We start from the raw sequence: 15,745 nt of genomic DNA on the forward strand, positions 1-15,745 counted from the left end.
CAAATGCTTAGGGAATGTCTGAAGCTGTGCCGAGGGAGTTGAAGCTAAGAAAGTGTCTGAGAGGCAGACAGGGTTCTCTTCTGACTTGCCCAAGACTAAGAAAGACATTCAGGATCTGTCGGTGGGAGAAGCCTAGAAGTACCAACTCCTACTTAAATTCCAGAGGGCTGAAATGAGGAACTCAATAGTTTAATTTTAAAAGTTTGGAATACAAACTTATATTCATATAAAAGTTGCAAAAAGTGGCTACAGCTCCTGTACAAAGAAAAGATATTTTTCACTGAGGTTCCTAAATGGTCTCACTCTGTATTACCATGCTACATTTGGTAAACTTAGATACTATGTCATTCCATTCATTCTCTTACGTGTCTTGTCTTTCATGGGGCAAGCATTAAATGAGCTAAGCTTAACTTTTCCTCCACTATGAATTGTAGGTTCGGTGTCATGTTTAAAACTCATTTCCAAATTTAAATTGTACAGATTTTCTTCTATGCCTCCCTTTAAAAGTTTTATAGATTGATACATAACATCTATGGTCTATTTTGAATTATGTGCCAAGGGGTTTTTTGAAAAAATACAGGTCCATTTGTTGACAAGGCAAAACATACAAGGTTATACGACTTTGCATCTTTGTATTTGTACTTGTGAATGCCTATTTATAGAATCTCTATCCGATTCCTTTGACATATCTGCCTATAACTTAGTAACCATGGCACTGTCTTTGTTATTAGTATTATACAAGTATTATACCTGAGAGATGAGTCTACCAGCTTGGAGAATTGTTTAACTTTTTCAAGTTTCTTTGTCTTTCAACATACATTTTACAATCTGCTTATCAATTTCTGGTTTTAAGAATTATGCTAGGGTTTTGATTAAATTAAATGCAAGGTTTGATAATATAGCTCACTGAAAAAAGTACTTTTATCGCATGCTTAAGACCCCGAGTTCAAACCCAGCTCTGAAAAAAACAAATTACCTTACTGCATCATCAAGTGAAGACCTCAGTTACTGAACTTAATGCAAATCTGGTACACTGCTCCATTTCCTTCTCCTCTCCTCCCAGTGCCTTACCTTCTCAGGATGCAGGCCCCACCCATACTTAGCTAGGACTACATGTGAGCACTTCAATTTACTGCTACTGGAAATGGGTGGTTGCTCAATTTAAAATCCCCACTGCTCTATGCTTGTATGTAGCAAAGAAACTGACTTCCTTTGAATTCTGTATGCTAAACTCATTAGGCATAGTTTTCAATAGAAGAAGCGTGATAGATGCACTGGACTGCTCTACATAGGTTATTATATCTCTCCCAGATAAAATTTTGCCTCCCCACCCAATCTTTATGCTTTTCACCGTGGCCTAAAAGCACTGTTTAAAGCATCCAGTGTGATGAGAAAGGAATGGCAAAACAGGGTAGTCTCACATGTTTCTAAACTTACAGAAAGTATTTAGTTTTTCACTATTAAATATGGTGTTAGCTGCAGGTTTTACAGGTTCCCAAAATAATTTTTGTTCACTTCACTAAGAGTTATGAGTTGGGCTGAATTTTGTTGTGTACTTGCTCTGTGTCTTAAAATTTCACAGAGGCTGGGCGTGGTGGAGCACACCTTTAATCCCAGCACACAGGAGGCAGAGGTAAGAGGATTGCAATGAGTTCGAGGCCACCCTGAGAATACCTAGCAAATTCCAGGTCAGCCTGAGGTACAGTGAGACCCTACCTTGAAAAACAAAAACAACAACAACAAAAAATTCATAGAGAAGACATGATTTTTCTTAATCTGTTAAGAAGACAATTGTATTGTATTTCTGGAATGAGTATCTTTAATTATAATGTATATTTTTCTACATTGTGGGTTTGATTTACTAATAAGTTGTTAAGAACCTGTATGAGTATAAGTTCATGAGGGATACTGAATAATATTTTTCTTTGATTCCAATTTTATTTGGTTGTAACTTTAGAGTAATGTTGTCTTATTAAAATGACTTTGGAAATTTTCCTTGTTTTAGGCATGTTACAAGGCTGGTGTTATATTCCTTGACATTTTGGTAGAACTTTCCACATAAACATCTACTGTGTAGTTTTCTTTCTTAGAAGATTCTTAGCAACAAATTCAACTTCTTTATAGACACACAATGAAATTATTGTTTTATTGATCCAGTTATAGTACTTTATATCTATCAGGGAGTTATAACATCAATGGAAACACAGCAAAACATAAGACTAGCAACCTAGGGAATCACTTAAAAGAAAAGATCCAAGTGAAAAGAAAGACTAAAGATAAAAGTGTAAGATACATATAAAAATGGCATAAAGATCTTATGTAAATGTAATTTAGAGTTCCAGAAAAAGACCAAAGAGATGTTTTTATAAAAAGAATGGCTATATATTCTGTAAAACAAAGTAAAGAAATAAGTTTTGCAAACCTAATCGGAAATTCATTTAAAAAAAATCACATGTAGACATGTGCATGCAGGCGCGCGTGCACGCGCGCGCGCGTGTGTGTGTGTGTGTGTGTGTGTGTGATCTACTAAGTACAAAGACAAGGAGAAAATACTAAATACAAAATGGTCTAAAACTCATGTTACTTCAAAGAAAAAGCAGCTACTTTTTTTTAAAAAATAGAAACAAACCCAAAGGAATGGAATGGCATCTTTAAAATGCCAATGAAAACATCTAACAATTTAGAATTCTATGTTTAGTAAAGAGAAGTAAAGACAAGATGTTTTCAATAAACAAAATCAGAATTCCTGTCCAGGAGATTATTTTGAAATGAAATATTAACAAGAGTTCTTCAGGCCAAAGAAAAATAACTCAGGATCCCAGATGGAAAAAATTATCAGGGAAGAAGAGGAATAGGGAAATATGGGACTAAAGTGAATAACAGTTTCTATATGAATAAAAAATAACATGTGTTTTCACATATACAGAATTAAAATACATGATAATAAAAAGTTGTAAGTTTCTGTGCCTCAATATTACTGGGAAAAACATCAAAGAAGTAATATGCTATGCATATATGTTGGGATTAATAGGCCCAACAATAAGTAATAACTTACACAGTTAGATCAAAGGAAAATAAATGATCTAAAAAATTCATTAATACAATCAAAATCCACAAGAAGCCACATAAAACTACTAAATCTTCATGTTAAAAATAAAGACATATGACTTATACATACTTTAAAGTATGAGTAACAATTTCTTTTTAAATTAAATGAAGAAATTAAAAGTAAAAAAGACTACGCTACACTACTATTATTTTCCACTTGCCCAGAATGTAAATAAAGTTTTCAATCTCAGAAAATATTCTTATATTAATGTTCTCTATTAATACTAAGCCTAATAAACTTGACCTGATTTTTTTCTCTTTTGAATACTAATATACAAATCAGGTAGGAAACTATGTTCAAAACAGATACTTCTCATCTCCCCCTCTCTGTAGCCTACTATTTACAATCAAATGCACTTTAGCAAATGGAATTCTTTACACTGAACCAATATAATGCCTTGAATTTGAAGGCTTTACAATGATTATCACAAAGTTCCTGTATACTGACTCTTAACATGATAATTACTATGACACTGTTTATAGAGCATATGGCCTATGTTAAACATCTTGCACAAAACTAAAATAATAAATTTATAAAGCACTGTACATGACTCTGGTCAACTATTAAGTTAGTTACATTGTATATAGACAACAAAATGGTTTCCTTCACATACACGATGCTCTTTTCTTCTCAGTGACTAAAACTTGTAACCTGTAAGCAAGCATCACAGCTGGCTTTCTGGCCCTATTAGAAAAAGCCTTCACGAGAAAATATTAGAAACTAACACATATATGTCTTGGATGAGCCTGATGTGATTTCAAGACAGTTTTTACCCGGTCATGGATCTCATCACAATTTGGAGGTGAACACCAATCAGAGTGGAATCTGTAGACAGTGGGGAGAAAAAAAGAAAGCTTAAAACAGAAGAAGAAAAAAACAAAACTTTTTCCAAATTTTAAAATTCTAGATACAGAAATTCATTCTTTTTTTAATCCCTACATAGCTTATACAAGCTTAAAATAATGTATTTTCTTCCTTAAATCAACAATGAGGAAAAAAGTTATGAAATCCAGTACTTATTCTCAGCTACACTATTCATTTTCTCAATGTTTAAAAAACAGCTTTAACAATTATGTTTGACATGTCTTTGGAAGAATATGTCTACATATCAGATCATTTTAATAACTTCCATACATAATTCTTTATAAGTTTATCTCTAAATATAGTTTTTTTCCAATTTTTTTAAGGCAAATGGACTTTTCCTTTCCTCCCCTCCCCTCCCCTCCCCTTTCTTCTCTTCTGTTCTCTTTTCTTTTTTCTTTTATGTTTTTCAAGGTAGGGTCTCACTCTGGTGCAGGCTGACCTGGAATTAACTATGTAGCCTCAGGGTGGCCTCAAACTCTTGTGATCTTCCTACCTCTGCTTCCCGAGTGCTGGTATTAAATGCATACGCCACCACACCCAGCTGCAAATGGACTTTTTCTAATTTGAGAGAGTGAGAGCGAGAGAGCGAGAGAGAGAGAGAGAGAGAGAGAGAGAGAGAGAGAGAGAGAGAGAGAGAGAATTGGTGTGCCAGGGCCTCCACCCATTGCAATTGAACACCAGACATGCGCACCACCTTGTGTGCATGTGTGACCTTGTGCCCTTGTGTCATTTTGTGCAACTGGCTTATGTAGGACCTGGGAAACTGCACATGGGTCCTTGGAATTTGCAGGCAAGAGCCTTAACCACTAAGCCATCTCTTCAGCCCTAAAATGCTGACAAAGCAAAGGAGGAAACATACAACATACCCACTCTGAACAATGTATTCAATGCCAGACAGACTTTGGAGTTATCCATTTTATGCTGAGCTTTCAATACAGTCTCTACAGTTAATTAAATCTTTGGTAATTATTTCCAATGGATGGCCCTATGATGCTTTAAGAATTCAGTGATTACTTTTTCGTACCCTCTGTAAAGATGGACTGAGAGTCAAGAGATTAAAAATGTATTTCTTGGGCTGGAGAGATGGCTTAGCGGTTATGTGCTTGCCTGTGAAGCCTAAAGACCCCGGTTCGAGGCACGGTTCCCCAGGTCCCGCGTTAGCCAGATGCACAAGGGGGCGCACGCGTCTGGAGTTCGTTTACAGAGGCTGGAGGCCCTGGCGCGCCCATTCGCTCTCTCTCCCTCTATCTGTCTTTCTCTCTGTGTCTGTCGCTCTCAAATAAATAAATAAATAATTTTAAAAATGTATTTCTTAAGGTTAAAACTTTCTAGAAATGTTTTTTAAATTTTTTATTATTTATGTGAGAGAAAGAAGGAGGGAGAAAAAGAGAGAGAGAGAGAATGGGTGTGTCAAGGCCTCCACCACTACAAACACATGTGCCACCTTGTGTATCTGGCTTACATGGGTCCTGCAGAATGGAACCTGCCTCATTTGGCATTGCAGGCAAGCACCTTAACCATTGAGCAATCCCCCCAGCCCAGAAAAGTTTTTAAATATCCAAGAGCTTAAAAAGATGAGATAAAATATTATTAACTATGACAAGAAAAATTATAACAATCTGACTAAAGCTGTCAAATCATTTTTAGAGTGAGAGCTGGAACCTGCATGCTTAAGATTCTGTTGGGAATCTGGTGAGAAGTTAAGTGAGAAAACTAGATGCCTTACAATCATGTACAGACCACCATGGTGACTAACTACTTTAGGCACACCCATAATATTAAATCACTATGAGCTACTAAAAACAGTCTATCACATGCTCCAGATTTCCCCTTTAAGAACTACACTATTGGGATTAAAGAAATGTATGTCTGGTTAATAAAGTTACTCTTAGTGAACTGTGCTGGGAAGCAATTATCTACATAATATATAATATATATTTCAAACCAAACAATATTACAGAAGGCTTAAAACAAAATTTACTTTTACTAATAATTGTTTTATATGCATAACTTCTGACTTCCATTTCTATGGCTATTACTCGAAAGACAAGGAAAGAAATGGCAACTACACATCACCTGTCCCTGAAAGAAGCTCTGTTTAACACAGGGCTTGGACAATGTTTCTGAGCTGTGGAGGGTGCTGAGTGGACTAGCAAGGTTCTCGCAGAATGCTGGGGCTTGCTGCATGGCCTGGGGCTCAAAAACTCTTCACATTTGTCTAAAGAGTCATCAAATTCTCTCCCATGTGGTGTCCTGATAACCTGTTTAAATATATATACATATATAATTACAACGTGATTGCATTTTATTAACTTAAAAAGCTTTTGACCAGGGTGGGATGGTTGTACATAAATATGCATAGACTAAGTGATAGATTGGTGTAGCTATGAAGTCAGGCCTAATGTGATTCACATTCTACCTATAAACCTTATCGATTGCATCATTTATTCTGGTGATAAACAAATATATCAAGATGACAAGTTAATAAATCATTGTCACTGTGGAACTAGGAAAATTCTAGTAAAGAAAAATGGTTTTAAAATACACATACAACAAACCAGATAGGTAAAATACTAATTACCTTAAAGACTATTAAATACCATCAGAAGAAGTAAAGTAAGGAAGGAGAGTAGAAATGCTGATAAGTGGAAGGGGAAAAAAGAATCAGGGAAAAAACTGTCCTTTTAAGTGAGGAAGTCAGCAAAGAGCCAAGACCCCAGAAAAGACCTGAAGTTTACAATATCCTTGTTATACAATCAGTCTACATGACCTTCAACAAAATTCAGAAAAATATAATTATGTCATTTGTAAGAAAATGGATGAAACAAGAGATTGCCAAATGAGATAAGCCAGACATGAATGAAATAAGAAAGACAACCATCATGTTTTCTCTCATATGTGGAATCTAGATTTAACACAATTATATGTTAATGTTTTATATTTGTATATACATTATTTCATATATATGAAAATAGAAGGAGGACTGCTTGGAAAGAGGAAAGGGACCAGCAGGGAGGCAAGAGAGAGGTAGAGGCAAATATGGACCAAGTATATGATATATATGTATACAAATGTGAACAATGAACCCATTATTTTATATAAGTTTTTGATAAATACTAAAAATATCTTAAAGACCTTGGCAGTGGAGGTGTCTGAGTGGGTAAAGTGCTTGCTGGGTAAGTGTGAAGATCTGAACCGGATCTCTAATATCACTGTGAAATGCCAAGTGTGGTGGCATGGTATGTGTCTGTGATTGCAGCACCAAGAGGCAAAGGGAAACCCTAGGGCTCACTAGGTAGGTAGTACAACCAAATAGGTAAACTCTAGGTTCAGTAAGAGACCCTGTCTCAAAGAATAAGGTGGAGAGTGATTTGAATAAGACCCTGATTGTTGACCTCTGGACTATAAGCGCGCGCGCGCACACACACACACACACACACACACACACACACACACACACACACTGGCATGGTGGCATAAACCTTTAATTCCAGCACTCGGGAGGCAGAGGTAGGAGGATAGCCCTGCATATTCAAGGCCATTCTGAGACTACATAGTGAATTCCAGGTCAGCCTGAGCTACAATGAGACCCTACCTTGAAAAACCAAAATAAGATAAAATAAATAAATAAAACAAAAAGCCAGCAAAGGAGTTAAAGGTCTCTACAATGAAAATTATAAACACCAAAGGAAAAAAAATGGAAAAAGCTCCTGTTTCCATGGATTGAATCATATTACTGAAAGTGATCTACAGACTCAAAACCATTACCATCAGAATACCAACAGTCTTCTTCACAGAACTGAAAAGGCAACCATCAACTTCATATGGGAGTCCTGGAGCACCCCAATGGTCCAGAAACTAGATCAGCTGGAGGCGATACAGCACTGGATCTCAAATTATACTACAGAGCTAAAGAGAGTCACAGCAATAGCATGACACTGACACAAAAGTTGACACATAAGCCATTGGAATGAAGACTCTAGAAATAAGCCCACTTGGCTTTTAAAAAGAATCATACTTATATAGAAAATCAGCCACCTGATTTGTTTTAAAAGGTGCCAAAAAAGATGTGGATGGAGAAAGGTGGTTCCAAAATTGACATGAGAAAACTGGGTAACCACACAGATGACTTAAGCTAGATTCTAATTGCTTACTCTGTACAAAAAAAAAATGAAAAATGTATAAAGACCTCAAAATAAGACGTGAAACCTTCTGTAAAGCAAAACAAACTGCCTACAGAATGGGAGGAAAAAAAAATCCTTGCTAGCTATTCGCCTGAGAGAACTAGCCTAGAATATGTAAAGAAGTTAAAAAAAAAAAGTTATTAAAAAGCCTCGCATGGTGATGCACAATTTTAATCCCTACACTTAGAGGAGGCAGAGCTAGGAGGATCATTGTGAGTTTAAGGCCACCCTGAGAATACAGGGTGAATTCCAGGTCAATCTGGGCTATAGTGAGACCCTACCTTGAAAAACCAAAAACAAATGTTATTAACAACAAACAAAAAAAAATTGGATCAATAAATGGACAATACAATTCTAGACAGACATTTCTGACAAGCAATTTAAACAGCCAGTAAGTACACAAAAATAAACGAATGGATCTCTTGCACTTGAGGGTGTGGGCAGAGTGAGCAGGCCAGTGCTCCTGGTTCATTCCTGAGCTCCTCGTTCCCAAGTCCCAGTAACCCTGCTTCTGGCTTGAGGCTACCTGGACCCTGTCAGCTTGCTGCCAAAGCAGGCTCCTTGTTCTGCCTTCCTAAATGAATGGTCCCGGGACCCCCAACTCCCAGATTGTCTGCTCCAGTGGGTGCACTGTTGGACTGAGTAGGCCAGAGCTCCCAGTTCATTCCCCACCTCCCAGTTTCCTGGTACTGGTACTCCTACTGAAGCCTTGGGGCAGCCTTATCCTTGTGTGTGGGTTGCAAGAGTAGGTCTTTTGCTTGGGTCTTCTGATTGACTGTCTCCTGGGTACTCATATCCCTACTCTGTGCCAGAGGGTACAGGGCTTCTGTAGGAGCTGGCTTCTTGCCACTGGCTCTCAAGCTTCTCAGCTCCTGGTTCCCCAACACCTGATCCCTGTGTGCTGAAGAATACTTGTAAGTGGAATGAGTATACCAGGGCTCCCAGGTCCCTATTCCCAGTTCCCAGGTATACCAATATGGTTCATACTTAAAACAAAACACCCACTGAAAATCCTACAAGGACAAATACTTCAAAAAAAAAGAAAGAAAAGAAAAGAAAGAAAGAAAACTGAGAGACCAAGGATGCCTAGTCCCACAATGAAAACCTCAATTAAAACCATAGAGAAATCAACAGAAATTGAAACCCAAAATGAAAAAATGTCAACCAATGTGACCCTGATCAAAAGAACCAGGGATGGCTTAGCAGTTAAGGCTATGGTTAAGGCATTTGCCTGCAAAGCCAAAGGACCTTGGTTTAATTCCCCAGTACCTATGTAAGCCAGATACACAAGGAGAAATATGCGTCTAGAGTTTGTTTGCAGTGGCTAGAGGCCTTGGCACACCTATTTTCTCCCTCTCTCTCTTGCTCTCTCTTCCTCTCTCTCTCTCTCTCTCTTTCTCTGTGCCTACCTCTTTCCCTCTCTCACTCTCTCAAATAAATAAATATAATTAAAAAAGAATCACTGAACTGAAAGCAAGCCATCAAAAACCAATAATTGCATAAATAACGTTGAACATCTCATAGAGTAATCAATCAGTTTTTGACACTAGGTTTAACTTAATTGAGAGAAACATTAAAAGCCTCAAAAGAGAGAAAATGAATTAAAGGTAAGTAAACAAATGGGATACATTAATAACCACTTATTAAGCTTAATGAAAACTTGATGAAATGCAAGAATGAATTCTAGGAAGCATCAAGAAAATCAGAACTCGAACTGAAATCATACCTCAAAAAAGATATGGGAACAATGCAAAATAACACAAAAGAAAACAAAAAAAATCAAAATCAAATAGGGTTTTTAAAAACCTCTCTAGAACCCTCACCAACAGAGTTACTCATGTGGAAGACAGAACTCTGAAATGAAAGACAAGACAGAAGAAATTGATTAGGAGGCCAAAAATTTTGCTAAGTTCAAAATCATGTGAACAGGATATGAAGGAATTTTGAGATACCCTAAAATGACCAAACATCCAAATCATGGGTACCCAGAAGGAGAGGCCAGAGGGATAGAGAACATAGTCAACAAAATTACTGAAGAAAATTTTCTCAATCTCTCAAAAGAGCAGCCCATCCAGATACAGGAAGCTCACAAAACACCAAATAGACATTACCAAACAAGAAAACTCTCCAAGGCACAGCATAGTTAAAACTTTTAGCAATGAAAACAAAGAAAGGATACGAGGGGCAGCAAGATATACACAACTCACTACATACAAACACAATGCCATCAGAATTACGTCATATTTCTAATTGGAAACCCTGAAAACCAGAAGAGCCTGGAATGGAACACTTTAAAGTCCAAAAAACTTTGGCTTCCAACTCAAGCTACTATAACCAGTGAAAATATCCCTTATAATTAATAGTAATGGAAGGAAAGCTTTCCAAGATAAAAGTCAACTATATGACTATATGAACACAAAGCCAAGCCTATTAAGAATACTTCAGGGAATGTTCCACATAGAAGACTCAAACTACCAATCTCAAGAGCCTACAAAAAGAAGATCTCAATAACCAAAACTAGACCAGGCTCAAAAATTACAAAAGAAAGGAACAAACCCCATAAAGCACCTCATCATGCCAGGGATTAAATAGAACCTCACAGATGTAACCTTAAACAATAATGGTCTTAACACACCCATCAAAAGACACAAGTTAACAGGATCGATCAAAAACTAAACCGTTCTATCTGCTATCTTCAAGAATCCCACCTAACCACTAAAGACAGACACTTCCTCAGGGTGAAAGGCTGTAAAATGATATTCCAAGTAAAAAGGAACAAGAAGCAAGCATATGTTGCTATATTAATATCTGATAAAATAGACTTAAAACCATAAGTAATCAAAAAGGACACTTCTTACTCATCAATGGAATGATCCAACATGAGGATATCACAATCATAAATCTCTATGAGCCAAACACAGGTGCACCACAGTTTATATATATATTTTTTTAATTTTTATTTATTTATTTATTTGAGAGCAACAGACACAGAGAGAAAGACAGATAGAGAGAGAGAGAGAGAGAGAATGGGCGCGCCAGGGCTTCCAGCCTCTGCAAACGAACTCCAGACGCGTGCGCCCCCTTGTGCATCTGGCTAACGTGGGACCTGGGGAACCGAGCCTCGAACCGGGGTCCTTAGGCTTCACAGGCAAGCGCTTAACCGCTAAACCATCTCTCCAGCCCGAGTTTATAGAAGAAAACCAACTTGGCAACTAAACAGACATAAACATCAACACCATCATAGTCTGAGAATTCAATACTCCACTATCATCATTAGACAGATCATCCAAGCAGAAAATCAACAGGGAAACAATAGACCTCAACAACAGCATAGATCAACGAGACTTAACGGATATTCAAAGACTCTCTACCCCAACTCTACAGAATACTTCTCAGTATTCTTCTCAGCAGCCCACGAAAACTTCCACAAAACAGACCATATATTAGGCCATAAAGTGTGGCTCCATAAATTCAGAAAAATTGAAGTAACTTCAGGCAGAATAACATATCACAATGCTTAAAGCTAGAAATTAACAAGAGACACATCCAGTACTCCACCAACTCCTGGAGACTGAACAACATATTTCAAAACAATGTATGGGTTGTGGAAGAAATCAAAAAAGAATTTGTAAAATTCCTAGAATATAATAATAATAAAAACACAACTTATGAAAACTTATTGGACAAGTGAAGGCAGTCCTAAGGAAAAAATTCATAGCAGTAAATGCCTTCATAACAAAGACAGAGGGGCTGGAGAGATGGCTTACCAGTTAAGTGCTTGCCTATGCAGCCTAAGGACCCTGGTTTGAGGCTAATTCCCCAGGACCCATGTTAGCAAGATGCACAAGTGGGCGCACGCGTCTGGAGTTCGTTTACAGTGGCTGGAGGCCCTGGCATGCCCATTCTCCCTCTCCCTCTCCCTCTCCCTCTCCCTCTCTCTCTCTCTCTCTCTCGCATGCCCATTCTCCCCCCCCCCTGCCTCTTTCTCTCTCTGTCTGTCACTCAAATAAATGAACAAGAAATATCTTTAAAAACTTTTTTAAAAATTAAAAAAACAAAGACAGAGATACCCTAAATTAATAACCTAACTGTCCACCTAAAGGCATTGGAAAAGCAAGAAGAATCCAACCCAAAGAGCTCCAAATGGAAAGAAATGATCAAGATCAAGATTAAGGAGTTGGAAACTAAGAAAACAATTTTAAAAAATCAATGAAATAAAGAGCTGGTTCTATGAAAAAGTAAAAATGATTGATAAATCCCTGGCCAATTTGCACATATAAAAAAAGAGAAGGTTCAAATTAACAAAATCAGAAATAAAAATGAGAGGTCACAGGAGATATCAATAAAAGTGGAAGAAACATCAGGACATGCTTCTGAAACCTCTACTCCACAAAACTAGATAAGCTAGAAGAAATGGATGAATTCCTAGACATATACCACCAACCAAAACTACACTCAGAGCAGAATAATCTCCTAAAGAAACATATCACATCCATCAAGATTGAAAAGGTAATCAAAAACCTCCCCTAAAAGAAAAGCCAAATTCTATCAAATCTTCATTGAAGAACTGGATCCAATTTTCTCATATTGTTAGAACAGGGAGTCCTCCCCAACTCCTTTTATGAAACTAGCATCATCCTAATACCAAAACCAGACAAATATACAAGAAAACTACAGGCCTATGTCCCTCATGATTTTAGATGCAAAGATCCTAAACAAAATCCTCGCAAACCAAATTCAACAGCATATCAAAAGCATTATTCACCTTCATCAAGTAGGCTTCATCCCAGAATGCAGGGATGTTTCAACATATGGAAACTGGTCAACATAATACACCACATAAATAAACTTAATCATAAGAACCGCATGATAATCTCAATTAAGGTATAGAAGGCCTTTGACAAAATTCAACATCACTTCGTGATCAAGACACTGGAGCAAATAGGTACAGAGGGTTTATATCTCAACACAATAAAGGTTACATATAAAGCATCTACAGCCCAATTAATACTTAACGGGTTAAGATGCAAGGAGTTCCCATTGAAATCAAGAATAAGACAGGAGTGCCCACTCTCACCACTGCTCTTCAACATAGTTCAAGAAGTCCTAGCCCAAACAATAGACAGGAAAAGAAATAAAAGGGATACAAATTGGAAAGGAAAAAATCATATTAGCCCTATTTGCAGATGACATGATCCTATACATAAGGGACCTGAAAGTCTCCATTTCAAAACTTATAAGGTGATTAATTCCTTCAGTAAAGTGGCAGGATACAAAATCAATGCATAAAAATCTATAGCCTTTCTATATGCAAAGGACAAATATATGAAGAAAGAAATCAGAGAGGCTGTCCCATTTTCTATAGCAACAACAAAAAATTAGATCTCTTGAGATAACACTAACCAAGGATGTGAAAGACCTATATAATAAAAACATAAAAAACTCAAGAAAGAAATTGAGCAGGACTTGAGAAGATGGAAGGATCTCATGCTCCTGGATAGGTAGCATTAATATTATGCAAATGGCAATTCTACCAAAAGCAATATACAGACTTAATGTAATAACAATAAAAATTCCAGCAACATTCTGCAGAGATAGAAACTGATTTCAAAATTCATATGGAATGGCAGAAGGCCTCAGGAAACATATCCTCAGCAAAAGTAACACCTCTGGAGGTATCACCATACCCAATCTAAAGCTATATTACAAAGCCACAGTAACAAAAACAGCATGGTACTGATATAAAAACAGAAACATAGACCAATGGAACAAAACTGAAGACCCAAACCATAGGTCAAGTAACTTCAGCTACTTATCTTTGACAAAAGTGCCAATAACACAGACTGCAGTAAAGACAATATCTTCAACAAATAGGGTTGGGAAATTTTGGTAACCATATGTGGAAAGAGATTGAGTACAGGAAAGGTGGAGGGAGGGCTAATCAAAATCTAAGAGGATATAAATAAGTCATATGGAAACCTACATTTTTGGATAATGGAACACACAGGAGCCATAGATTGTTACTACAAAGTTTTCAGTGCAAGGGACGGGATGCCTTCCAGTGAGTTGTGAGCCAGGGAGGTCCCTGATGCTCCCAAAACATTACAGGACACTGCCAAAGCCCTTGATTTCCCAGCAGGAATAGATGGTAATACCCTATTGATGAAGACTCCACATACTTGGGCTGCAAAGTCACTGAGAAGTCCTGCTAGAGCTGAGCTGAAAACCTCATCCATACAGACTAGCTGACAGAAAGGTGGAAAGAACCATGCTGTATACAGTTCAATGGGAGAGAGAAATCACCAGTGAAGACAGCCTACAGTAGACACTGAAAGCCTTAAATTTGGCCAGCCAGGCCAAATGAGCCAACGGGTGCAATAGTGGCACATCTGTTATGGGGGAAACCAATCGCACTATAATTTGACTGGAGGACTGCTCCGTGGGAGTGAATACATTCCTGATACTGAAAACCTACAACAGGGGTAGGCATGAGCCCCAGGGGTGTAATGTCTACTGCTATCTGGCTAAATGTATATACTATGCTCACCAAACTGTCCATTAATTACTTCTCTTAATGTTCATACCCATACATTAATGCTACTCTCACTTTTGGTTACAGAACCTTCTCTTTTTCAGATGGTAGTGACCTTGGGATGACTCAAAAGGCACCTTGGTGCTGAGAAGAAGTGACAGAGGAATGCTCAGCACTGATATATCTCAATCACACCTTCCATGGCTCAGGGTCCATTCCAGAAGAGATGAAGAAAAGAATGTAAGAGCCAAAGGAAGGGTAGGAATTATTACAATGTGTTCCCCAGACACAAAACTGCCTGGATATCCATGACCTCACAGTGTCTGACACTACCTACACAAGACCATCATACTAGGAACAAAACATCATGACATGAAAATAAAAGAGACTGATGGGGGGGGTCTATGATGAGAGTGGAATTTCAAAAGGGAACATTGGGGGGAGGGAATTACCATGGGATATTGTTTATAATCATGGAAGTTGTCAATAAAAAAAGAATAATAAAAAAATTAAAATTGAAAAAAAAGAAAAATGAAACTAGACCCATTCACCTTACCATATACAAAAATCAAATCCAAGTGGATTAAAGACCTCAATATAATACCTGAAACTCTTCTCCTACTGTAAGAAAAAATAGGAGGAACTCTCCACAGTACAGGAGTGGGGAACGACTTCCTGAACAAAACCTCAGTAGTCAGGAAATTAAACAATCCCTCAACCAATGGGATGTCATGAATCTAAAAAGCTTTTGCACAGACAAACATACCATAAGCAGAGCCTACAGATTACCAACTGAATGGGAGAAAATCTTCACCAGCTATACCACTGACAGACTTAATATCTAGAATTTACAGAGAACTCAAGAAACTAAACAATAAAAAATAAAACCACCCACTCCAAAAATGAGGCAGAGAACTGAATAGGGAGTACTCATGGGAAGAAATAACACACACTTAAGAAAATGTTCAATATCCCTAACCATTAGGGAAATGCAAATTAAAACAACTTGAGATTCCGCATTATTCCAGCAATGATGGTAATCATTACAAAATCTAA

The 15,745-nt window shown here is 37.4% G+C and overlaps 1 protein-coding gene across 4 annotated transcripts in view; it reads right to left on the reverse strand.

The window, feature by feature from the left end:
* The window catches only part of Spata6 (spermatogenesis associated 6), a 147,653-nt gene that overhangs the window by 25,830 nt on the left and 106,078 nt on the right, over positions 1-15,745 (reverse strand). For 3 of the 4 annotated variants that reach the window (XM_045150889.1, XM_004663245.2, XM_045150888.1), the window contains 2 exons: positions 6,050-6,234; positions 3,835-3,934 (listed from right to left, as the gene is read on the reverse strand). In XM_045150889.1, coding sequence (XP_045006824.1) covers positions 3,835-3,934; positions 6,050-6,234 — 285 coding nt within the window. The remainder of the gene's footprint in view (positions 1-3,834; positions 3,935-6,049; positions 6,235-15,745) is intronic. The other variant, XM_004663247.2, reaches the window with a different exon arrangement.

Source organism: Jaculus jaculus, chromosome 5, assembly GCF_020740685.1.
Source record: "Jaculus jaculus isolate mJacJac1 chromosome 5, mJacJac1.mat.Y.cur, whole genome shotgun sequence".
In the NCBI taxonomy this organism is placed as follows: domain Eukaryota; kingdom Metazoa; phylum Chordata; class Mammalia; order Rodentia; family Dipodidae; genus Jaculus; species Jaculus jaculus.